Source organism: Seriola dumerili, unplaced genomic scaffold (assembly GCF_002260705.1).
Source record: "Seriola dumerili isolate Sdu_G_001 unplaced genomic scaffold, Sdu_1.0 BDQW01001124.1, whole genome shotgun sequence".
Lineage (NCBI taxonomy): Eukaryota > Metazoa > Chordata > Actinopteri > Carangiformes > Carangidae > Seriola > Seriola dumerili.
The window spans coordinates 1,991,000-2,016,852 of record NW_019175379.1 but is presented as its reverse complement, the minus strand read 5'-3'; the positions used below and the strand labels follow the sequence as shown (position 1 = coordinate 2,016,852).

The 25,853-nt window shown below is 39.4% G+C and overlaps 3 protein-coding genes across 6 annotated transcripts; 1 reads left to right on the top strand and 2 right to left on the bottom strand.

Moving 5' to 3' along the window:
- Positions 1-928: 928 nt before the first annotated feature.
- Positions 929-3,562, bottom strand: mrpl15 (mitochondrial ribosomal protein L15). Its single transcript, XM_022767208.1, has 5 exons — positions 3,380-3,562; positions 3,087-3,244; positions 1,971-2,136; positions 1,471-1,594; positions 929-1,368 (listed from the first exon to the last, which is right to left on the bottom strand). Exons 1-5 carry the CDS (start codon positions 3,482-3,484, stop codon positions 1,031-1,033), a joined length of 891 nt encoding a protein of 296 aa, XP_022622929.1. The 5' UTR covers positions 3,485-3,562; the 3' UTR covers positions 929-1,030.
- Positions 3,563-3,971: 409 nt separating this feature from the next.
- On the top strand, positions 3,972-7,903 carry lypla1 (lysophospholipase I). 3 transcript variants are annotated; one of them, XM_022767197.1, is made up of 10 exons: positions 3,972-4,186; positions 4,262-4,345; positions 4,489-4,520; positions 5,020-5,085; positions 5,299-5,346; positions 5,435-5,505; positions 5,620-5,693; positions 6,650-6,751; positions 7,012-7,188; positions 7,287-7,903. In XM_022767197.1, the coding sequence occupies exons 2-10, from the start codon at positions 4,277-4,279 to the stop codon at positions 7,344-7,346; spliced, it is 699 nt and encodes a 232-aa protein (XP_022622918.1). In that variant the 5' UTR covers positions 3,972-4,186; positions 4,262-4,276; the 3' UTR covers positions 7,347-7,903. The 3 variants fall into 3 exon arrangements, with proteins under 3 accessions (XP_022622918.1, XP_022622919.1, XP_022622920.1); XM_022767198.1 differs by lacking the exon at positions 4,262-4,345 and having other exon boundaries at positions 3,974-4,186; XM_022767199.1 differs by lacking the exons at positions 4,262-4,345; positions 4,489-4,520 and having other exon boundaries at positions 3,974-4,186.
- Positions 7,904-8,021: 118 nt separating this feature from the next.
- LOC111237894 (regulator of G-protein signaling 20-like) lies at positions 8,022-15,080 on the bottom strand. 2 transcript variants are annotated; one of them, XM_022767200.1, is made up of 5 exons: positions 15,042-15,080; positions 13,643-13,806; positions 11,200-11,283; positions 10,847-11,081; positions 8,022-9,590 (listed from the first exon to the last, which is right to left on the bottom strand). In XM_022767200.1, exons 2-5 carry the CDS (start codon positions 13,801-13,803, stop codon positions 9,402-9,404), a joined length of 669 nt encoding a protein of 222 aa, XP_022622921.1. In that variant the 5' UTR covers positions 13,804-13,806; positions 15,042-15,080; the 3' UTR covers positions 8,022-9,401. The 2 variants fall into 2 exon arrangements, with proteins under 2 accessions (XP_022622921.1, XP_022622922.1); XM_022767201.1 differs by lacking the exon at positions 15,042-15,080 and adding an exon at positions 14,814-14,900.
- Positions 15,081-25,853: the final 10,773 nt, after the last annotated feature.

Here is a 25,853-nt window from a genome sequence, read left to right as displayed (position 1 = left end):
TGGTGTTGCACACACACACACACAAACATATGCTTCCTTTGATAAAATGTTTTTATACCAGCACAAATTCTATGGCAGCGTCCCTTAAGACAATATCTGCGTAAAATACCAAGTTATTTATAGCGAGTGTGCCATTTAGACTTCAAAAAATAAACACAAGCATAATGGAGAGTTCAAATACAGGGGGAGCATTATCCACCCGAAACCTGTGACACTATATTCTGATGGAGGCAGCGGGTAAATTACCATAAAGTGTTGGGTGTAAAATCGCAAAAATCTTTTGTAAAGATTTTGTATTACAGAAACCTAATATTTAATAAATATTCAGCAATAAACACCACGTTAAGAATAAATCACAGTAATCTAATTAGATATCTAAGCATGAACATTTCTTCTGTGTCATTTAATGTCGCTAAAGCATAACTGCAAAGTTGTAGTTGTATGTGTTAGCCTGTGATTGTATTCCAAGAGGGGGGGGGGGGTCTTTTGAACATCCACGCACCAGGATACAGCTGCCTATGACTAATTTCAAACTCCCCTTCTAGGGCCTAGGCAACCCCTTTCACAAGTAATACACATCACCAGGCATCTGTTTCCTGTTTTCATTCTTTGAGTTATCTTATTTTCCTTATTTCCCCCTCACCTGTTACAGTTCACGTTCCTTCCATCATGCAGCACGGGCCGGTTATGCTTCGACATGAGGTTGTCAGATGATGTTAGCCCCTCAAAACTAAAAGGAATACTCGTGAACATATTGCAAATATACCGTATAGAATTTATAACACCAGAATGTAATCCCTTCAAACACCAATATATTGAACTAAATGCAGTTTTTAAAGACAGAGTTTAATGACGATGCTTCGTTCTCACACACAGAATCTCTTTTTCCACATTTTTATTAAATATAAAATCAGAACCTCACCCAGACTTTTTTTTTTTTTTTTACAGGTTTTTCCAAGATGCAAATCTCAGTATTTTCGTGATTTCTGCCATGAGATAATGTACATAACATTTATTTTACACCTCACACCTATGAACTGTAATATTTAAGCAGTTTCTCATCAGTGGGTTTCAGTATCTTCTTCTCCGGCATGTTAACGACCCAGCCTGGAGCAAGGCCAAAGAAGATCTGTCGAACATCCTTCCTCATGGAGAGCATGTGATACAGTTCATCTTTTGAAACGTCTGGCAAAATGTATCCGTACTTTTGTGCCAGGGCTAGCCGGGCCTGCTGGATTTTCACCGGGTCTGCCAAGTAACCACGGCTTTCAGCATCTGTGTAGTACGAGACCATATCCTGCCCTGGTAACATTCGCTTTGGAATCGGCTGCCCACGCAAGAAAAACGGGACCGGCTTGATGAGAATCCCTGAAAAAATTAAAATACATCTTTAAGCATTTTACTTTAAATGCATGAGATTAAAATGCTACAAGATGAGTGAGTGCACAAGACTGATCATTCATTAATTACCGAGACTTATAGGGTCATAGAAACTGGTCGTGATGATGCCTCCGTTCCTCTCAATAGCAGCTATGGCTCCTTCAGAAGCTCTCTGAACTTCAATGTTGATTTTTGCAGCAAAAACATTGGCACCCTGGAACAGAGCAAACAGAAGAAAGGTGAGCTTGTGGCTGAGCAGGGTGAAAAAACAGGGGTCAGCGACAACATCTTGATCCGTGTCTGTCTCAGGGACAACATTGTCATGTGGTGCCACCTGCTGGCACAAGATGATCAAAGAGCCAAGGAGTGACATGTTTCTCTGAATGCCTGGTTGTACTATTCAGCAACTGGATTACACACTTTTTTTTTTTACACCTTGTAGTGAGAGAGTTCTTTATCCAGCTTACATTAAATCACTTTACCTTCTAACCTTTTGTGTTTTTTTTTTGTTTTTTTTTACTTTCCATGACAGTTGTGAAAACGTCCATGATCAACACAAATAAGTCTATGATCAAGCATAGAGCGATTACCTCATCAACAAGCTGGACTCCATAGTCCCTCTTCAGAGGCTGGATTGTGACTCCTCTGGCATTGACCAGCTGGGTCAGGTCTATGGGCTGGGTTGTGTCGACTCGTCCCAAATCGATCAGGTACTGCAGTCGTTTCAAAGACAGAGGCTGGTACTGAGGACGGCGACTGGAGAAGAGCACACGAACATGTTGTCATTAGAAGAGGCAAAATGTGGATTCATCTTAGCATAAACTGACACTTCTTTCCTCTGGGAAGAAATGACAGAGTAACTTAAAGTAGTGATCCAAATGAACTTTTCACCACTAAAGAAAGTCAAAATGAACACACACTCTCTCTTGAGAGAGTCCTAAAAGAAACTCAAATAGCACCTTGTTTTCCTTCATTTAAAGGTTTCCAATGTAGAAGCATGTTTGTAAAACCTTCTGGGAAGAAATGTATGTTTAAATTAAAGTAGTGACTTAAACAAACTTTATTAAAAGAAACACAAACTAAACCATGTTTTCCTTCATATACATCCAGTTTTTCCTGTAATCTGTTCACAACTGCAGCATTAATGTTAATGCAGTACTTAAAAACTGCAACACTGTGCTTCCTGATGTTGGCTTGTTTATTTATGAGCAGTTAACTGAAGTAATGGAAATAACAAAACGTGCATTAATAAAAACAGCACGGTTAATCTGGTATCAAAATTTATCTTTAGTTCTTCTGTCTCACCATTTTGTTTCGCAAAAGGGGGCTTGGGGTGAAAATAACACTTTGCCACTGCTTGATAAACAACATGCATCGACATATGCAGGGTTTAGTGTACTGTTGCTGCTACCAGATGCACCATGACAGTTACAAAGAATGAAGGCTGACACTCACTAAAATGCAATGCTCTTCACCTCAGAGCCATGAAATGTTGTCTACATTAAGAACTTAATGACAGGCTTTACATAAGAAAATCTTAGAGTATATATATATGCGCGTGTGTATAAATATGTGTAGCACTTGCACTTCTGCTGCCATGTTAAAGAAAACATTGCATTATCATCTGTTTGTTTGAAGAATACAATTTTATCTACCAAAAAAAAACAATGGTTAACGTAAAGGTGGAGAGTGTGACCTGCTTTTACCTGTGTCCTTCATTGAAGCCATATTTTGGAATAGCCAGATAAAACGGGGTCTGACCTCCCTCAAACCCGAGCCGAGGCCGGTTGCCTCTTTGTCGCTCTCCTTTGTGGCCTCTACCGCTTCTGTTGCCACCATGCTGTCCTCTGCCCCGCCGTCTTTCCTATGATTGAAGAAAATGGAGCAAGATGTTTTCACTATCCACCGGCTTACATTGGATAACAGGCTAACCGTGCTATGTTAGCAAGAGCCTGCTGCTAAAGACAACTATGACAGAGATGTAAAATTAAAATCTTACCGGCTGTTTGGCTCCTGGTTCAGGCCGCAAGTTCGCTAAGGTTATCCGTGGTAGGTTCTGCAAAACATCTAACGCTTTACCACCAGGTTTTTTAGGAAAAGACATGTTTCTGCTGTTCACATGTCAGTTAGCCAAACCAAGGACATGTGGGTCACGTGACAGAAGTCAACGGAAGTACTTCTTGTCAGCTCGTCCATGTTTCAAAATAAAAGCACGATAGTTAAAATGCATTGGATAAACTGTTGTTGGTATGAAGCAAATGTTGGTATACACGGATTTTTGATTATTATCAGTGAATATTAGTGTCACAAAGGTTAAAACGCAAATCTAATTACTTATTTAATACGCAAACAAGCATTTTACATCCAAAGTATATGTGTCAAAGGTCGCGCGACATGTTAAAGCATATATTTGATATTTGTTTTTTTGTAATTTATTGCTTGCAATGTTATATAATCGTATTGTGGTGCCGAAGTGTACCTCACTGTCATTGTTGAGGATTTAAACATTACTAAACCAGCGCTCATTGACATTTTAACAAACCAATCACTGCTTTGCATTTGTAGCGGACCTTTGAAGACAGCCAATCACGTAGGGGAAGTCGGCATTACGAGGCGTGTAGGTCCCGCTGGCGAGTAACGTCCTAATAGTTAGAGTGATCCGGCGGTGTGTTGTTTTCCACAAAATTCAACTTCCACAAAGGAATTCACGACTGCCATCGGTAACACGACGCGGGTAGACGTTGACCTCCATCTTCGGTCGACACTTGTCCTTCAGCTGTGTCGTATTTGACAGCCAGAGTTGGAGGTAAGATCGACACAGGCTGACAGTTGGGGGATATCGTTATTAGCTAACAGGAGCTAACTTCTCCCTACATATCAGCTGCCTCAGCGCTGTATGTGCGGCAATAACATGTCAGCGCCTTTACCTGCCATTGTGCCTGCTGCCCGGAAAGCCACTGCAGCGGTGAGTGGACAGTGGATTTACATCTTGTTTGTCGCTAGTTTAAAAAGCAGCTTTTACCTCCAATGATAACTACTTTGCGTCATACAAAACAGCTGCGAAATTCTCATACGTATTCCGTACCTGTGGTGTCTTTGTTTTTGTAGGTTATATTTCTGCATGGCCTCGGTGATACTGGGTATGTGAAAGAAGCTTTTTCCACCACTGTTACAAACATTATTTAGTGTCTGTCACACAGAGGTAAAAAATATTGTATTCAGTTGCGTATTTGTTAACTGTACTTTCTAGTTACTTTGCAGGTTCAGATTGATAATACAAAACATAATCAACAAATAAATTCTGCCTTCTTATTATAGATTAAAATAGATAGTTGAGACTCGATTCCAGGGGAAAACAAGTCACAAGTTACCCAGCAGCGTACAAAGTAATTCAAATAAACCCTGCCCCTACTAGCGAAGTAACATTGAACTAATAATATGATATATATTATTATGAAATGGGCCATTCTACATGAGCACTTTTACTTTGGGCATTTTAATTATATTTAGATGCACGAGTAAAACTTGCAACTGAGCATTTCTACATTTTGCTATTGCTACCCTTACTTAAATAAACGACTAAAGTACTTCTCCCATCACTGACTATTTAAAGTTGTGTAATGTTTTCTGATTTGACAGGCATGGCTGGGCAGAAGCCTTCGCAGGCATCAGGATACCACATGTGAAATACATCTGTCCTCATGCGTAAGTATTCAGACTAGCCGTAAAGTTACACAGTGTGTCTGCAAGTCTTGGAAAAATCTTTAAAATTATTTAAGTACCTAATTTCAATGCCTTACATAGTCTTGGCTAATTGGCTTTGAAAACCTTGTTGATAGTCTTTGCAGTCACAGCAACATTCATATATTGTGTGCAGTTGAGACAAATTGTGATGTAACTTTTCTCCAATGATTACAGTCCCACCATGCCTGTTTCTTTGAACATGAGAATGTCCATGCCTTCTTGGTGAGTGTCACAGTATTTTAACATATTTGGATAGGTTGTGTGGTTGTCACATACACACTGACCCATACATTTGTTTTCTCATTTACAGGTTTGATATCTATGGGTTGAGCCCTGATGCAGATGAAGATGAGAGTGGTATTAAAAGAGCATCAGAGAACAGTACGTCTGTAAAATGCATTGAAACTTTGCACTCATGTTATGAATGTGCAGCATTTTTTTTGTTCCAGTTACAGAAAGAGTTTGCCTCCATGTTTTTCTTTGATTTCTTCACAGTTAAAGCCTTGATAGAACAAGAAGTGAAGAATGGAATACCTTCGCATAGAATTATCCTGGGTGGATTTTCACAGGTAAGTGTGGCATGTACACAGATGATGCGTTACATAACGCTGCTTTTACTGTGAGTCACTGCTTGTGTACATAGTGTATTTAAATAATCAAAAGATACACACATAAGTGCATTTGTTTAAGGGCAAAATCTATATATGTACTATAAATACATTTGAAAAACAGGACTTGCACAGTTTAGGCTATGAAGCACAGATTTACTAAAGCATTCCTGCTTTGGAGTGAACAAACTCAAATTTTGGAGGAATTACAGTGTTGTACATTAATAAATAATTATGAGTGTGATGATTTAAAGTTGAATGAGAAGATTGATACCATTCTCATGTCTGTCCATTAAATATGACAGTACAGTCAGCAGCTGGTTAGTTTAAGGTAGAAAGAGGGGGAAACAACAAGACTGGCTCTGTACAAAGGTAACAAAATCAACCCACTCAAAACTCACTAATTAACATGTTGTATCTTGTTTATATAAGCCGTGCAAAAATCTAAGTGTAAAAATGGCAATTTGCCACTTCACGGTGGGTTATATACAGGACCATTTCTTGCTTTTTAGCAGTTGCTAGACAACCAGCAAAGACTCCATGAAGTTGCTGTACTTGGCCAAGAAACAGTTTGGCACATAACCCCCTGAGCTATTCTTTTCAGTATCAACCACAAGGTCAACGAATCAGTTGCTAGTAATGCTTTGTGCAGCTCCAGCTCTGCAGCAGCACACACAGTGGTTGGTCTGCAGCACTGCTCTGAAGTGACCTACATGTGAGCATTTAATTACATATGCAAATAGACAAACCTCAAATTAGTTCCACATATTAAAATAATAGAGAATTGGGGCACCTTTTTTCATGTAATAGGCACCTGAAATTACCTCCATTCTGTGCTGTTTTGATCTTTTATGCTTTTTGTCTTTGTTAATAATAGGCTTAAGAGACTTGTTGTGTTGTGTTGGTTGTTTTTCCAGGGTGGAGCATTGTCTCTCTACACGGCTCTGACAACTCAGCAGAAACTTGCTGGAGTGGTCGCTCTGAGCTGCTGGCTTCCTCTCCGCAAATCTTTCCCTCAGGTAAAAAAAAAAAATAACAAAAAAATATCAAAGGATGTTGGCTGATCTGCACCGGTGCTTTTTAGTGTTAATAAATATTAAACCAGAAGCTTAAAGGAATAAATCTTTCATCATCCTTTAATTGCTGAAAAGAATGCCTTCTGTTCTTTTTATAGTGAATTATTCCCTTTATTGTATTAAGGTTTAGGGATATCCCATTACCAAGTCATAATCTGTCATAATCAGATGACATTAATAATCCTAATCTCTTCTATTCTCAGGCATCTGCCAACAGTGTTAACAAGGACATGCATGTCCTACAATGCCACGGGGATGCCGACCCCCTGGTCCCCTTTGTGTTTGGCAGCCAGACAGCAGAGAAGATGAAAAGTCTCATCAATCCTGCCAATGTCACCTTCAAGTCATATCGAGGTCTACCTCACAGCAGCTGTCCAGAGGTCAGTGTGGGGGAAAAGTCACATTTTGACACAGGATCTCTAGTTGCGTCATGTACTTTTATATATTTATTTTTTTGGTGTCTTTTGTATCCCTGCAGGAAATGGTGGATATGAAACGGTTCATAGAGAAACAGCTTCCTCCCATCAGTGATGAATGAACTCTGGATTATATGTACAACCACACAGCACCATCAGAGTCCTCAGGGACTGACTCCAGTATTGACTCCATGGACCCGAGGAACCACTGACTTACTTGACAATAAAACCACGCTGCTATTCATAGAGCCAGACAGGACTGGGGGTGCTACACGTTAGCCCAGGAGAGGCATGACTGAAACGATGCTGCATCCTGACCTGGAGCCACACATGATCCTCAGTGTTACAGTAGAGTAACAGTAGTTGCTTGATTGTAAAGCTACTTGCCATTGAGATGAGCCATTACCTGCAGGAAGCGTATGTATTGGAACTAGAATGGCACTCAGTAGAGCGCATACCTCCGCCAAGGCTAAACAACCCTACACGCCTGTCTAGCTCTTGTAATAGAAAAATAAAAGGTAAAAGGAAGTAATCTGAGAGCAGAATGCAGATTCAGTATTATCTTCAGATCCAGATTATTATCCAGATCTGCACCAAATTGTACAAACTCAAAATCAAAACATTTACTGAGAAATTGCCAAAAATCTCAAAACATCTTGAAATGTTTAAGAAAGTGATCCAAAAAAAAAGAAAATTCCTGGATACGCCCGTTGAACCGGAACAGCAACGATATTTAACGGGTTCTTGGTTCCTGGTCCATGCCTCATCCCTCCACCAAGCGTGGTGCAAATCGTTTCAGTGGTTTCTGCCTAATCCTGCTGACAAACAAACAACAGAACAAACACACACAGGTCAAAACACAACCTCCTTGGCGGAGGTAATAAATAGGGCTATACTTTATGTTTTAATACTTACTCTTACAATAAATGGCCTGTTGTTAAATGTTTTTAATTAATGTCTATTTGTAGTAGTACTGAAATTAGTTTATTAGTCAATTAATCAGCACAGTTAATGAAGGCATTTATCAAGGAAAAAACACCAAACATTTGTCGCTTGTAGGGTCTTAGATATAAGGATTTCCTGATTTTCTATGTTTTAAATTATTGTAAATTGAATACTTTTGGAGTCTAGGATTTGTCGTTGAGCCAAACTACCAACTTAGACATTAACTTCAGCTTTTTGTAACATGTGGTGGGTATTTTTCAGTGTTTTTGACATCACAAAACAACAAATCAAAACAAATAACCATCTTATTTGTAGAATATTACATTAGCTAATCAACATAAATGACTTGAAAACAGAGCACATATGCAGAGATGACAATAAAGGTATAATGTTAAGGCAGCTTAATATGCAATCCATGTAGGAAACCTGTCAAATAATGTGTTTTACCTTAAGAAAGAATAAGAGTATTTTGTTAATGTTCATGACACACCACAGCAAAAACAACATACGATTGTGCTTTATTTAATCTGTGAGAATTCAGCTATTTCACACAAATTCCTTTTTAAATACACAAATATATCAGTGGTCATGGTCATGTATTCAGTTTATTTTTCCCTGTTTAGTTTAAATTAAATATTGTATGACTAATATCACAGTATTGAAACACAGACAAGATCTATTTCCGGGTATCAGCTCATTGAGATGTAAAAACGTTTATCTTTGAGAAGAGCTGAAAGCACCAACATATGAAGTCATTGTCGCACCATTCATGTTAGACCAAAGGTGCTAGTGTAGAAGATCTTATTCCAAGGCACTTTCCTTCTTCTTAAGTTACCGCTAAATAACTACTAGTTTCTACAAGAACTGGATATGCATTAAGGCTCACAATATACCTAAATACAGATGCAGTGCTCACAGATACATGCTTTCCCTCATTAAACAAGGTAGAAAAGTGCAATGTCAAGCGTTAGGGAATATATAAAAATATAGATATGTTTTTCGAACAAGTAACTGATGCTGGACCTAGCATTTGTTCTTGCTTGCTCCAAGGATTTTGGTAAGCTAATCATGGGTAAATAAACAGCAGTTACAGCTGGATAAAGACCGGTTTTAAGTAGTGTTCATTTTCCTGTCTGTCTCTCTAAATAGCAGGACTCCAAGAGGAACACAAAACTCCTTCGGGTGGGACGCATGCGCCATTTTGAAAAGCTAAGTGTGTGGCAGTGGAGAGTCTATGGCTCAGGGGGAGGCTCCTCCAGGCTCTTCAGCAGATCTGTGTACGCGGTTGAGTTTATGAAGCGGGGGTACGAGTCTCTCTGCATCAGCGTGTAGATCTGCTGCTGAGCGTCGTCGAATGTGTGCGAGGTCGGCTCCAGCATGTTGCGGTTTATCACGTCCCGAACGCGAGAATCCAGACTGACCTGGAGAAGATGAGACAAAGGAGTGGTGGTCAATTAAACGCATCGTATAGACCCAAAATGACGAGTTAATTGATCAGTTAGCTGATTGACAGAAAATGCAAATACTTAATTTAAAAGACTCTTAAAGGTTCTGTTGCCACTGACTTATCATATGAAGCAGATGACCTCTTTCCACTGTAGCCCCGAACACATTATACCTCAAAGTCTTGGCTGTTTCATTGTGGTTCAGTGGCCACAGACTTTAGCTGAACTATTTCACTCCAAAAAGATGCATAAAAACTAGTTTAGAGCAGTTTTTTTTGTTGTGTTGTTGGGAAAAACACCTACAAGTATTAACATCATACACCAACAACAATATATGTGATTCTGTGGAAAAGAAAAACAGACCTCAATGTGTGGTCTGTCTGTAACTGTCAGCAACAATGCTAAATGCTTACTGCTGTTTGTGAGGATTTGCTCCTGTTGTCATTTTGTGTGACAGCTGAAGAAATAGTTTGACATTTTTGGAAATATGCGTTCTCATTTTCTTGCCTTGAATTTGATAATAAGTTTGACACCACTCTCACGTCTGTGTTAAAAGAGACTGTTAGCCGGCTGTAGGAAGTTTAAAAATATCCTAACAGCACCTCAAAGACTCGCCAGTGAACATGTTTTCTCTTGTAACAAACTAAAGACGTCTCCCCTGTTTACAGTCTTAATGCTAGGCTAAGCTAACCAACTGTCTCTAGCTTCATACTTTGTACGTCTCAGTGTGTTCTGGGAAATTATAATTGGAATTTTTGTTCTTTACAAAAAGAAAAAGTGATTAATCGAGGAAATAATCTTCAGATAAATTGACCATTAAAATAATCATTAGTCGCAGCCATAAATGACCAGTTTCATGATCCATTAATCTGCTGACTATAAAAATGGTTTAGTCTGTTGTCAGACAATGTGAGAATGGCCATCACATTATCCCAAAACTTGAGTTAAATCTTTATAATTGCTTAATCTGTCTAACTAATAGTCCAAATATTTAATATTCATATTCAATATACAGTAATATGACACAGAAGAGCAGAAAGTCTTCAAGAGAGTGACACCAGGGGAGATTTGGCTTTTTTCCTTGATAAATAATCCTAACGATTCATCGATTATAGTTTAATACTTAAGTTGATGTTTAATTTTCTGACGATTGACTAATTAACCATCAGCACTATAATCATAGCAACTATAACCTCATGCAGCCCTCTTTACGACCTGCCTTAGTGACTCACCTCTTTAGGGGAAAGGATTGAGATGAAGTCCTCGTATATTTGACGGACTTTCTCCTCCACCACAGTCTTGTTGGTCTCCTTTTTGAGTTCCTCGCAGGCGAGCCAGAACATCATGTTTTCCTCACTGAACTCTGTCCGCAGGAACTGCCTGAAGCAGCCGCGACCCGCCGCGCTTTTCATCACCTTCTCAAACGACATCGTCCAGGAGCGGGCGTCTTCCAGAGTAGGCTTCGGGCTTAAAGACAAAGGTTGATTGTTATTTGATTCTCCTGATGACTCCACACTGCACATTATGAAATCTGGGGTTTTGTTGAAAAGCTCCGTTGAGGATTTACAGTGTTTATCCGTTTTACCTTTCTTCACAGTTAGTTATTCCCTCTGTCCTGTGTTCAAAAGTGGATCTCTGAATTGTCTCGTCCTCACTCCTAACAGTCAAACTGGAAGAGAAAAACACAATGAGAGCTGCTTTGCTTTGATCATGTGGCTATTTTAAAGTCATTTGTCAACCAGGTCTGATTTTCCCACCAGCACAATGTAACAGGTCATTTTAAATAGCTCTAGAATATTTTCTATTTTTGTCACTAAAATAATAGATAAATAGATAGAAATAAATATATAATAGATTGAGATAAAAAAAAAAAGCTAAATATGTATTTATGTTACACAAATAGATGTTTATTTTTTCAGAACTTTTCTAAAAAAAAAAAAAAAAGGGAAAACTCATCTTTGGTTAAACTACTCATAACATATGTCCACATTAAGACCATAAATCCACTAGATAACGCCTCATTTTTAAGCTGTCACTTAAAGTTTCCCTTTAACTGGAGCAGCTTTGCTCAGACCATCAAAGCAGCATGCAGACAGGGTTGTCCACATACTTTTGGACATGTACCATATTCTAACATTCTTACAAAATGTATTTAAAGATGTCCTTTTAAGTTTATTCCTTGTGTTACGTAGCATCAATAACAATCTAAAAACCTATCACATGCATTGATTTTTCTATATTACGGCATAGCAGAGGCCCTGCGTATTCTAAATGTTGTTTGTTCCACGTTTCAAATCGACAGAACACCTTCAGTAGATCCAACACGATCCAGTGGGAACGTTTGCGTATTTAGTAAAGTGTGTCAAATGTCCACCTCATCCTGTGGGACTCACAGTGCGTAATTAAAATGTTCCCAACACCTGATCTAGCAGCTGGCTGTAGACTAATTGGTTCAGGTGAGAGTCCACTGTGAGCCATCCCATCTGGGAATGTGGCTGTTGTAGCTGTGCAACAATTAGATGGAATTGATATAGATGTAGAGACAAAACCTATTACTCATCCCCAGTGGAGTGAATTAACACGGCCATGTTCTGCACACGGCAGGTTGGCTGTGCTCAGAGGAAAGCTCAAGTAAACTGTTGATAATTCCAAAACAGATTAAAACCCCCCGTGGCCTCCATCCAATGAGATCCAACGTGGGTCACGGGACCAATGTGAATCTGTTTTTGTGGGATCACGGTGCGGTGGCTGCAGCGGTGTTGAATGGCTGAAAGGATGGAGCCAAAAGTTGCATCCTCTTTTTGAGCTACCGAATAAGACCAAGAAGAGGGACATGTTCATATTTTACAGGCGACTTTAAAAAGTTCCAAGTAATTTATGTGTGATTTTCCGTCGGCTTTATAAAGCGCTTTACAGAGAGACAGGTTACATATCTGTGTCACATAGATAACCAAATATCCATAACCAAATTACTGCTGAAGGGTTCCTGGCATTTTCAAACACCTGGTGTGTTGTTCTGCGCACTTCAACTGTGGTGGAATTTTTCATATGTGATAAACTGATTAATACAGTAGAAAACAACAACAGAGCGCTCCTTTTAAAAACCATTGAAATGTACAAGCAAAATAGTTTAGCAGGCGTGAAAGGAAATGGATGCAAAAAACAAAAAATGTGTGCAACAGCTTTCTGTGTATTTTTTTTTAGGAAAGACGAGTTAAAGTTTAAAATTTTTATATTATATAAACATGACAAAATAGATTTCACACTAGCACAACTGACATTATTATGCATAATGTGTTTTATAGAATTAAGCGTATGATGAAAAACCTGATATCCGTCATGTTAGAGATTTCAAAACCTGCGTGTTTGTGGTTACATTTCCAATCTAGTCATATTCTAGGTAGAGTCAGAATGGTGCATCGCTCTTATATTTTATATTGTAGGCCTATTTTATAATTCATGCTGCATTAAATAGAAAAATCTCCAATGATGTAACATTGAACACTACAATATAAAGTGTGTGGACTGTGGATTCATAAAATGTCAGCAAAATAAAAGCCAAAGATAGTTAATTTACAATGAGAAAAGATATTTAATTTACAATGTCCTGTACAGCGACTAGTCGATTAATCACCTACTTGTTTCAGTTCTACTCTGGACTTACACCCCTCCCTATAGGAAACAGATACAGCAACTGCGGTATTCATACTTCCTGGAGATGTTGTGAGCAGGGTAATACTTACTCTCTAAGTTTAGTGTTGGCAGCAATTGACAGACACGGCGGTGGATGGGAGGGTGACTGCGAATTAGCATCGCCGAAAAGCATCATATCAACCTAGAATGTGTCCATTAATCACTCAGTAAATCACTGTGTGGAGGAAGACATATATTTACTAGGCTATACACAGAACACACAGTTAATGGGCCCTTAGTCCCCCACCCACCACCCACCACCCCCCCCTGTGCCTTGGACCACATCTCTCCCATCTCCAGCCCTGCCTGTGTGGGAAGCAGTGGAGTGTGATTACCAGGAGCAGCTACAGCAGCAGCACCAGCAGAAGCAGCAGGCGTTTGAGGCGTTGGTGGTGGGGGTGTTTCCCATTCTGTGGCGCGCTTGGAGGACACTGGCAGCTGCTTCCTGATGAACCTGCATCTGTCTCTTACGCATCTCCACCCGCTCTGAGCCCATGGACTGCAAGGAAGAGAAAGACGGGGAGACCACGGTGAGAGAGAGAGAGAGAGAGAGAGAGAGAGAAAGAGCCGTGCTGGGGAGGAAGGAGGTTCCACTCGGAAGATTATTACCGCATTAAGCTGGAGCATCTCACACACACACACACACACACACACACACACACACACATATCATAGTCCGAGAAATCACGAGCTTGAAGATCTGACAGGAGGCCTGCATCTTCCCGAGGAAAAAAAAGAAAAGAATTCAACCTGAATTCAGCAATAAAACCTTCATCAGTCTCTTCCTGAAATCCTGCAAATTTCTACTGACTATTGGCTTGAAAAAAAAAAAAAACTGAAACACTATCTGAAGCGAGATCTTGCGGAATGTACGACCATGACGCGTGGGGGTCAACTTCTGTGCAATGCAGCCTCAACACACGACATTTCTTCTTTCTGTTTTTTGCTTTTTCTTTTTCTTTTTCTTTCTTTTCTTTTTCTTTTTTTTTTTATCAAGAAACAAAGTGTCGTGCGTTTAAGGTTCTGAAATCTCAATGCAAGCGGCTCAGAAAACCAATGGCAAATGTCCTACCGGTTTGTTGGATCACGCTGAATGTAACAAAACCAAACTGTGATGAGCAACAACCCTCCTCCTCCTCCTCCTCCTCCTCCTCCTCCTTTCTCTGTCTATGAGGGATGAGCAGCAATGATAGCGACAAGGCGTTACTCTTGGACCGCAGCAATCGCATCCATCAGTCGCATCCTCCACACACATACACACACATGCACACACACGCGCGCGCACACACATGATGGTCGATTCAAGAAATGCAATTACCCTAAAGCAAGCAGCGTGCAGCCATTTATAGAAACATAATGACATTATGCGATCGGGAAAGCTGATAATTTACAATGCAGTCAGATGATTTTTATTCTGTCACAAAAAAATAAAAAAAACAACAAAAAAAAAAAACCCGAGCAGATCTGCAAATGTTCAGGCTACACTGGTTTGATCAACCATCTCACAATATGCAACGCGAACTGTCCAGTGTGAATCCTAATGTTTCTGGTGGCTGGAATATCCAGATAAAGATGCTCCGGTTTCACTGGATCCTGAAATTATCCGCCTCATTCTCCAAAAAAAAAAACCCCGAAAAAAACAAAAGAGAAAAAGATGCGCAAACACCAGGTTTTATGATGATTTCAAGAGGCCTGCGCCGTTCAGTAAATAATCAGATATAAAGGCGTACTCACTGTGTCACCATGAATGCCAGAATACAGGTGATTTTTTTTTTTTTTTTTTTTTTTTGGCTCGATCACATCCGTCTGCCTCGACTTGACACAAACCAGTTGGTTTCCTCTCCGCGCATGCGTTTCCTGCAAGTGTGAAAAGATTTTTCTGCGCCCATGCATTAGCGGCCGGAACACAATGTGCGCTGCGCTGTAACACGCAGCTCCTTAGACAGACAGACTGAGGATGGCAGGCGAGTGCATGGCACAGATAATACTGAGATTATGGTAATTGATTATTGATCTGTTTGGAGAGAAGCTGCTGCTGTTGTGTGTTTCAACAGACTTTACGGTGTTTGGATCGTTTCTACTGAGGCAAATTATGAGGAAATATATTATATTATATATATTTTTGTCCCCCTCGAACCCCATCGCGAGTCATTCATAAAACTGAATATAGGAATTTTGTCAATATTACAAGGTAAATACATGAAATGATGCATTCCCTCTAAACGTTGATGCGCAGAAGCTCTGAATAATTCAATCAAACATCTGGAGACGCCAATCTCCGCATCTGCACCTTCACCTTATTTCCTGAAGCGCACAGGAGCCACAGTACCACCTGCGTCCACCAGAGGGCAGCGGTGAACCATATAAAAATGCTATCGGCCTAGGACCCCCCCCCCCAAAAAAAAAAAAAAAAAATAGATGTATAATAATAATAATAGAAAAAAAGAGTGGAGTCAGTTAGGAGAGCTGAAACTTGATTAAAAAGTTTTCCCCAAATATTTCTGATTATTATAATTTGTTACATTATTATTTTAATGTTCCAGTTATATATTTTTTCCCTGCTCCATTACACATCTCACAGCCCCTCAGATTTATCCTGTGAGCCTCCGGAGGAGCTCGACCCCTGAGAACAACCGAACAAAACCCAAGTGTAAATAAAGTAGCTGAGATAAAACTAGCTCCACCTTGAGATGCTACAACAGAAAAGTGCTACTGCTGTGAACTAGTCATGACAATCAGTCACATAGACCTCTTTTCTGCAGAACCAGTACTTACATTTTTAATTTTTTTTCTGTTCTTAAGTTGGATTTTGAATGCACGACTTTGTTTACTGCCAGAAACGGCCAAATGTTGAATATATTGAGTCCAAAATATCAGACTCAGCCTTACGTAACCAGTCATGTGCAATCTGTGTGTATTTGATCAACAGTGTGAGTGTTTTCAACAGTGTCAGTGCAGTCCCCTCTACGTGCAGCGAGGATGGCAGTAAACCTGAACACCAACTAAAAGGCTTGAATTTATTTTAGATGCTGTTTGTTTGCAGTTAGGAGGCAGCTGGCCTTTCATGAACGTGTCCTTAAATATTCTAGTGCTGGATAATCGCACCAAAACAGAACTTATATATCTCAGTGCAGCACAGTCACGTATATACTATCTCCCAAACACACGCAGTGGTGGAAAGCTAATCAAACTGAATACATTTTCTTATTCTTGCTCAGTGTCAGTGCACTGCACATATTGTGGAATGAAATTATGCGGTGCAGCTGAAGCTGCAAATATGACATCGGAAATATGCTAAATGGTGATTGCACTAGAGGAGGAATATCCATCCCCTTTCACTATGTATGTGTGAAACAGCTATAAAACAAATTTAGTATAGAGAAGTCTCTAGGTCCGAGCCTCATAATATATCACACGTCTTGTAGCTGTAGTAATCTTTGAGAGGAATTGCCTTTTTAATGGACCCTGCTCTCTGGTGGGGTAACAGTTACTGTGATCTATAGCCGCAACATATAAGCACACGTGTGAATCTTTCAATCTTTTCTCATGGGTTTAAGCACCTATAAACTGTCAGCAAATCCACCTTTAGTGTAGGTGTATCATTTCTAAATTCGATATGGTTTCAGTTTCAGAGTTTGCAGCCCTGTACAGAAAAAAATCCAGCTTTCAAAAACACATTCAGTAAATCACCCATCCAGCTGTCTGCTGAGGCAGTTCCCAGCAGAGTGGAACGCACAAAATGTGCAGTTACATTCACTCTGGTCATTATGGTTCCCGCTTTCCCAGTCTGGAGCTTGATTCTTTACAAGCCATTATTCCTACTATGGCAGTGAGTAAAAATCTTTTAATGAGTTGAGGCTCAAAAGTCATTGTATTTCACTCTTTTTCACTCTGTAATTTAAAGTAGAGCTGCGACTTGAGAGGCTTTCTCTTGAGTTTATCTCAGAGCCACAGAGGTTTCCACTATAATGACTCGTCTTCTTTTTTATCTGGTTGATTAAATGCCTTTGTTGCAAAGCTCCACAGCTCGGTTGGCCGTGTTGGACTGTTGCATATCGGAGTGAGAGGGTGACACAGCAAAGGCCTGCAGAACGCTGCAGGGCTCAACAGGGCACAACATGAGCTTTGGAGAGTGAGGACTCCTGGAAGTGTCCTCAGGTAAATCCCATCATAAATGGACCTTGAGTGAATTTTTTTTTTTTTTTTTGGCAAACTGCTATTGGCGTATCTGAGGTCAAAATATCTTCATGAGGTTTGGACACATTTATCAAGTGGCTTTTGAATGAATTGTGCTCATGTGTAAGCAGTTTGGGAAATACATTTATTCTTATATCCTTATACCACTCTCACACCTGCCTGTGTGATACAAATATGAAGCTACAGGCAGGAGATGGCTAGCTTAGCTTAGCATAAAGACTGGAAACAGGAGGAAACAGCTAGCCTGTGGCTCTTTTCGAACGTTAAAAGCCTTCCAGCACCAACCAGCACATCTAAACCCGATTATCAACCCATTATATCTCATTAGTTAAATCTGTAAACTGTAATTATTGACAAATACATTAATAAACACCTGAAGTGTCCTTATATCTGCTTATAGGTACATTACACTGTGTTATCTACTCATGATGTTGATGTTATCTTTTATGAAGTGTTTTTACTTATAAATGCAAAATAGAGGAGTTAAAGTAAAGTGTTACTGCACAGTTTTTGATGCTGTCACTCTGCTGTGTTTTACATCTGCTCTCTGAGCTAACCCTTTCTCTGCATGTAAAACAGTCAAACCAACCTTATATTGAAATTGCATTCAACAGAGGATCTATACGAGCCTTATTTAAAATGATTTCAAAAATGAGCTCATCATAATGGTTTATCAATTAGGGCAGTCACTTTTTTTCCAATTTAAACTTCAATGCACATATAAGAGCAGTTTCCCCCACTGCCAATGACTTGCAGCTAATTTCCAATTTACCTCGGAGCAAAGCTTTACACTGGAGGAAATTGGTTCGCCACAACTTTAACCATCTGCAGGCGACTATAAGGATTGTACCGCCTGCAGGAGAGAGCAGCCAAGAGAAACATAAGGAGCAGATGACCTCCGACTGCATACAGCCCGACAAAAAGGGCGTCGTCATTCAGCTTAATTCTGACACTTTCATTTTGATAGAATGACGACTTCACAAGTGTCATAATTTGTTTTCCTCCCGGCCCAGCTTTGTAGATGTCTAAAGTTTTGGTCAGAGCTGTCATTTTCAAAGAGTTGTTTGCGTGCAGTACGTTGTGGAAGGCAATACGCTGTGACAGGCACTCACAGTGAACATCATCTATATATGATTCCTTGCAGCAGGGAGGTGGAATCATGATGATGAATATTACCTTTCTAGGATTTGCAGTAGAGCATTAAACTTTTATTTTTTTTCCATTCAGGACTTGAATTAAAAATGTATGTTTCCTGACGTCTTCCTGTACAACGTGTGCTCTTTCTGCGGGCATGGTGAGTAATGCTTCCAAGCTCCATCGCATCTGTGTGTGCACTGCATACTGTACGTTTTTCTAGCTTAATAAGATATGTCGCCAAAAGTATATGGACACCCAAACATTACACCCTTATGAGATTATTGAACAGTTTTGCAAATGTACTTAATGTAGTCTATCAAAGTAAAAGTATTCATTGTGCAGAAAAGAAGTTATAACCCTTCTGTTATATTTGGTCGAGGTAGAACTAATTTGAATCATTTTGTTTTCTAATAATTATTTCCTTTTTTTTATTCTTTATTGTTTCCACAAAAGCAGAATAAGACTCTGCCCATTGCTTTTCTATTGTTTAAGTAATTTAAAGTGCTCTTTACGTGTATATACACTCAGGGAGAACAATAACAGGAGCACCTGACTGTAGCATAATGTAATCCAACTCAATAGCCCTGCAGTCAGAGTGCATGTGAGTCCTGAACTCCCGGGGGAAAGAGGCTGTAATGAGAAGCACAGAGAGCAGGTAATGGAGCAACGAGGATGGAGGTACTTCATATTCACACCTCATTCACAGCTCACCAGCAACAGTGTCCACAGAAAGTCTGAAGGCAAACACGTAGAAAAAAAACAAACTATTTTTCTATTTTTCTTCAGTCACCAGAGAAACTGACAATCATTTTGTTGGACCCCCCCCCCTGCCCCCCACTCCCCCATCCGCACTCCCCCCCCTCCTTCGGGTATTCTTTTTGGCATCTGACTTATATATCTGATATGTCATTCAGTTGTCATGATAAACTGAAGGCATCCATCCACCTCCTCTGTCTCTGAGTGCTCATACATCCTGCAGAGATCTATAGTGACACCATACGTCTTGGTGTTTTTCAGCACAGCCAGTCAGGTGGCTCCCCACTGCCTTTAAGATTTGTCTGGAAGCCTGTTAAGGTTTAATGTTCTGCCTCCTCTGTTACCCTGTTTCAAGGCTTAACTCGTCTCCTGTGGACAGCAATGTGGAAAAATACAGCAACTAATTAGAGATCCCTCAGGAATAAAATCGTGGTTGGGAGAAATGGAATATGTTCCTCCAAAATAATTGGACGGAGACAGTGATGGCTTCCTGCTGATATAGGCTACTCTATCTATATGTTAAAACTGATGTCAGATAACTCAATTGTGACCAAGTATTGTGTTTTGGCTTTGTAGGGTGCCTCTCTGATTCCTTTCCATCCATTCCCTTCTACTGTTCTGGAAGCAAACACAATCCTTCCTGCACTCCAATACTGTGTGATCCTTTATCCTGCTGCCTGGAGAGCTGCCTCGTTGCATCATCGCAAGCGCCCACAACCCAGTAGGTAATTCACAGCTAACACCAGTGACATTTTTCCTTTTTATTTTCAGCAGTTTGTTTATGACAAAAGGAGCAGGAGGACTCTGGGTGGCAGATACACACCCACACATATGCAGCGGGTCATTTACTCCTTGACGGCCCATCACCTCTACATCACAACAGCAAAGAATGTCTCTAATGATCCAAATGCAGCTTTTATAAATATATAATTTAAATGAAAGTGTTTTTTATTTCTTCCCTCTTTAGCTCTATGCTGAATCTGCAAACCCCCTTTGATTAACAAATAATAGTTTGCTTCCAAAAATAGAACAAATGGACAAATTATTTGTAAATTTTAGCTCCTCAAAGAACCAGTGAACCAGTTTTCCTCACGAGGCTGAAGAAGTAAATTCACTACAAAGAGAGGTAAAGACGAGTTTGGCTGGGTGTAGTTGGTAGAGTGGAAAAAGATGTTGTGGTGCACTGTTTTCTGATGAGCCAGTAATGTGGCTTACAGGATAACTTCACAGCTGCTCAGAAGAAAAAAAGGGCAATCTATTTATGGATGCAAAATCTGCTTTAGTAATTTTTTTGCGTGCAGAAGTCCAGTGTCACGTTTGTTGAGTTATTTGTTGTGGTTTTTATCCTCATGGTGAGTCATGATGATTCATATTCAGTGTAAAAGGTCTTTTTTTGATTGTAATTGCAGAAATGGGCTGTTTATTACTTGAGGCATGACTTAATTCTTTTGGATGTAGAACCTCAAGTACATAATGAATTAAATTTCATGTTTATGGTTAATTACTAAATTATTTGCTGTATGTATTCAAGATAACTTCAAATGTAAGGAGGAAGGTTCTTATAGATATTTCTTACCTTATAAATGAAAACATGGGTCTCCTGAAGCCTTTTAGAAGTCACTATTGACCATCCGAATTATTCATATAACTCACAGTGATGAGTGTGATAGTTGTCGTGAGTAATGAATCAAATGGCACTGTGGGAAATGGCATCCAGTAGTTTAAGCAGTATGAGCAGGATATCTCCATAATCCAGTGTAAACAATACATTGAATAATGTTTTTTCTGTTTTGAAATGAGAAACAACTTCGGGTCATGTATAAAAATCCAACATGAATGTTTAGCTTGTTCAACTTTTTGAGTTTTGTAGGACAATCTACTAATTAACTAAATCAGTATTTATAATACTGTAGTTTATCTATTAGATTTCCATTAAGAGTATGAAAAAGTTATGTTGCTCTTGTTTAAAGTAAATAGCAGAGGGCCTAATATTGATCCCTGTGGTACACCTTTACCAGCCATCTGGGAACTGATGTTGCTAATTCTCTAGAAGGATGACATTAAGACATTACATGCACATCATTAATTATTCACTACATTTGTTTCCATTGCTCTTGGTAGCATGTAGCCTTTACCAATACAACAATACACCAATTTTTTTTTTTTGGAATTCATGGTTCTTTATGCACAAATTGAAAATGCATATAAACACAGGTGGATGGAAGTACACTTAGTGATTGCAGGATTTTAAAGACAAGAAAAGTTAAAACATATGCTGATAATTGCTTAGGTCACAAGCGCATTTGTGTTATGGATACCTGATTAGGACAAGATTATAGCTAAAGGGCTTCTCCCCTGGTTCAAGCTGAACATGATTGTCCAAATCAAATGTTGTCATCTTTGAGCTGGAATAACAGGTTTTAGAACCTTTTGTTAACATTATTTACAGAGGTTAATGAAAGGTAGCTCTGACCTCATACGGTAGCAGCCACTGATGTGAGATCTCTTTTTTCTCTCTGAATCCTCCGTCTGCTCAGTCTCTGCTCACTTGAATTGCCCTCTGATTGAGCAATGAGTGAGAGTCTGGGCAGTTTTGTGCACGCTGAAGTCATTTAAGGGGAATCAATGACCTGGAGGTGAGTCAGAGCTGGAGATGAGCTCAAGAAATAAATGCTGAGGGGAGTCAAACGAATTGGCTTAAATAGATACTTGAAACAGTTTTTCTTTTTGTTGCAATGGAGGTTAAGAGGGTTACGAACCCTGTCTCGGTCCAATTAGCTATTTTCAAAGCAGTCAGATGAACATGAAATATGTTATGACCCAGTATTTTATGTCTATAAAGTGCATCACCGTAGGAGCCTGTCTGTCTATTACTAAAAGTGTTAAGAAGAATTAACAATTACACAAGTTTGCTATTAGATAAGATGTGTCACGGTTTGCATGACGGACAATTTATGTTTGAGCTTTCTGACTTTTATGTTGGGACATTTGTTTCATTTCCTGTTTTATTTTTGTATTACTTACCATTGTGTGTCTTGTGGTTATTGTACTTCCTGTCTTTGTCCCGTTTCCCTCATTGTTGATTGTCTGCAGCACCCTAATGTGTTTCACCTGTGTTCTGTCACCACATGCCTCCCTTGTGTCTATTTAGTCTCTGTGCTCCCCTTTGTCTTTGTCAGTTCGTCCTGTCTCACTGTGATACTGTTTCCCAAGCATCTCTGCGCCTGTTCTTTGAGTCATTTGGAAATTTCGGTTGTACTCCTCTTTTGTTCCAGTGTTCCTGTTTTCCTGTGAAAATGGATTTTGAGTTCTGAGCATTTTCACAGTTTTTGTAAGTATCTGTGTTTTCCTCATTTAATAAATCACCTTTTCACCTACTTTGGATGGTCTGCATTTGGGCCCTTAAAGCTACATAACCTGACAAGCTGTTTTTTGATGGTTCAAGTTGCATCAAGTTACAGAACTTTGATGGTTCTGTAACTTTAATTAGCATGAGCTATAAGCAAGTAAAGTAGATAGAAATTAAGATTAAACAAACAGATGTCTTTTTATATATATATATATATATATGTACTGTATTTATGAATCAAAGAAGCCAAGATCTCTGCCCACAGAGTGCCTGTTTCAAAGTCTTTTCCCGTGTTTACAACATGCACAGTGTGACTTAAGCTGAGACACTTTGCCCAGGGAAATGCCACAATCACGTCCAAAAATATGTGCCTGCTGCAATCAAACCACTGAAAATAGCAGGCACATTAACCGTGTTGACTGTGATGCCAGTTTGGCAAATGAAACTCCATACGCAGTGATCTCTCATCCAATCAGAATGTAGGTATTTATACATTATGATTGAATGTACACAAACAAACATTTTTTTTAAATTATGATTTTTGTTGCAATATTGTGTCTTGTTGGTTCAATCCATCCTAGAGCCATAATCATGAATGAGGCATGAATATGGAGGACCACTGCCTCCTTCACCCCATTACAGTCTCTCTGTGCCGGCCTATCTTAATTTTATGGTAATTTTATCACCTGGAAACACATATGGTAGCTTCTGTGCAATAATCCAGACAGGAAAATGAAAAGCAAATACAATGCAATGCAAGAAGATGAGGAAATTGCAGAAAATATGCATTATAACACTGCTTCGTACTACAGACCATAAAAATACTAGTTAGTGATTTCTAGTGACAAATCTTATTCCTTTCTCCATTATTCTCACATTTTGACTCTGAATGGCAACTTTCAAACTATTTGCATTTGAGTTAAGGCCACACAGGTTGTCTAGTTTTAATGAGTTTAGCCTGAAATGAACAGACGCGCAGTGACTGTGTCTCTAAACGTGCTGCTCTCTGTTTCATCGCAGATATGTATCCGTCTCTGCTGATGTACCTTCATCGCTGTCAGCAATCCCCTCAACGCAGAAACAAGTGAGTGACAAACCAAACCTCGCAGCGATGCATCCCAGCACACCTGGGAGAGCCTGAGAAACTGTCAGAGCACATCTGATCTGACGCCTGTCAAATCTGTTTTACTGTACACCTGCAAGGACCGAGTGCACACTGTCTAAAAATACTGCAGCAGCCGGGGAGGTGGGGGGGGGGGCTTTAGTGTCAGACTGTTCAAACTATTGTATCCACTCACTGATTTTACTGCTCTTGGTTTAGTGTGAGCAATAAAAGAAAAGGAAGAGGAGAATAATCGACTGTAATGAGATTTTCACAGCTACCATGCTGGTTTTATACAACATCCTAGGAGAAATCTTACGACCATCATCAAATCTGCTTGTGTGAGTGCTGTCTTGAAACTTGACAGCAAGTGTGTGTGTGTGTGTGTGTGTGTGTGTGTGTGTGTGTGTGTGTGTGTGTGTGTGTGTGTGTGAAATTGAAAACCTCAAGAGATTTACTAGAATGAAAATCACTGAGTTGCAGGATTTTTTTTTTTTTTCACCGTTCATTTATGAAAATAAATTGAAAAAAACAAAATGGCAAATTAGAACAAAGGTGAAAGAATAAAAAGTCAATGCAGCATAATAAAGCATCATTCATCATTAATATTGACAAAGTGTCGATTAGTACGAGTCTCAGTCAAGATGTCTCGTGAGAGCAGAGCATAAAAAGAGCAGAGCACAAGGAGTATTAGATTTGATCATTTATCATTTATTAGGCAAAATCCCATTAAGACCACCTCCACGTTCCCACTGAATATTATGCATGAGGTGGGAAACAATATAAAAACATCAATCAAAACAAGCTAATGAGACAAAATGGAAAATACACATAACAATAGAGAAGTTGAGTTCGTTCCGGGGTTCAATCTAGTTAGAGTCTTTGCAAATTGTTGTATAAATAAAGATGAGGTTTTGTGTTGCAGACTTGACTTCTTAAACTTCTTAAACTTCTTAACTTCTTGCGATGGCAGCGTCCACCACTTTGGTCCAGACCTGAAATATCTCAGCAGCTACTGGATGGATTGATACTTTGCTCAGACATTCATGGTCCCAGAAGATGAAGCTCAATGACTCCGGTGATATCCGGATGTCAGGGGAAATTTTCAATTTGTCCAGCATTTTAGTTTAAGACTAAGACTTTAAGACTTTACCATCACCCGCAGCTGCTCTTAGTGCTGATTCGCACTAATAAAAATGAACTTGGCCTGTAATTTAAAATAGTTGCGATGCATTATTGGATTTTTTCTTGTTGTTATCTTGACTTCATGTTCTACATTTAATTTGAAGTCTTGATTTGCGTTTCGCGACGTGAGACTGACTTGTGACTCAAGCAACGTTGACTTGCCTGAGCGACGTTTACCTTTTTTTTTTCTTGTATTTTCAGTCTGTTATTTAACACAGGTTTCACCAGCACATCTTCCTCTGGCACTCTAATTCTCATCTTTGATATCTTAAACCTGATCAGGGAGTCTTTGATCTTGTGTTTTCTTTGTGATTTTTCTTTCTGTCAGTTGAATCCATTTGATGAGCGGCGCTTTGATGAGCGGTGTCAGGCATCTCTCTCTCTCTCTCTCTCTCTCTCTCTCTCTCTCTCTCTCTTGACTGTGACGGGTTCAGTTTTGTTCCACATCATTTCCGGAAGGTGATCTATCTGCTCCTGCAGTCTCTACCTTTTATGCATGCTTTTGTTTGTCACTTAAATCATTCATACTGCCTTGTCTTTCACTCAAGTCTGACGTGCGGGCAGTCCTGTCTCGGACAGTTTACAGCAAAGTACAAAAGTAATTGCTGCTGGGTTAGGATTACATCTTTGAAAAATGATAAGAGAGGATGAAAATTGCAGGGTATATGCTGCTCAGTACAAAAGATGTGTATTTATATCAGCATTGCTTTATGACAAGCTTGTAACTACAACTCTGGTGATGTCAGTGTTACGCAATATAAAGATTAAACAGACCCAGAGACCTCTGTCATTTTGTTGGTGTTATAAAATTTGAAACCAT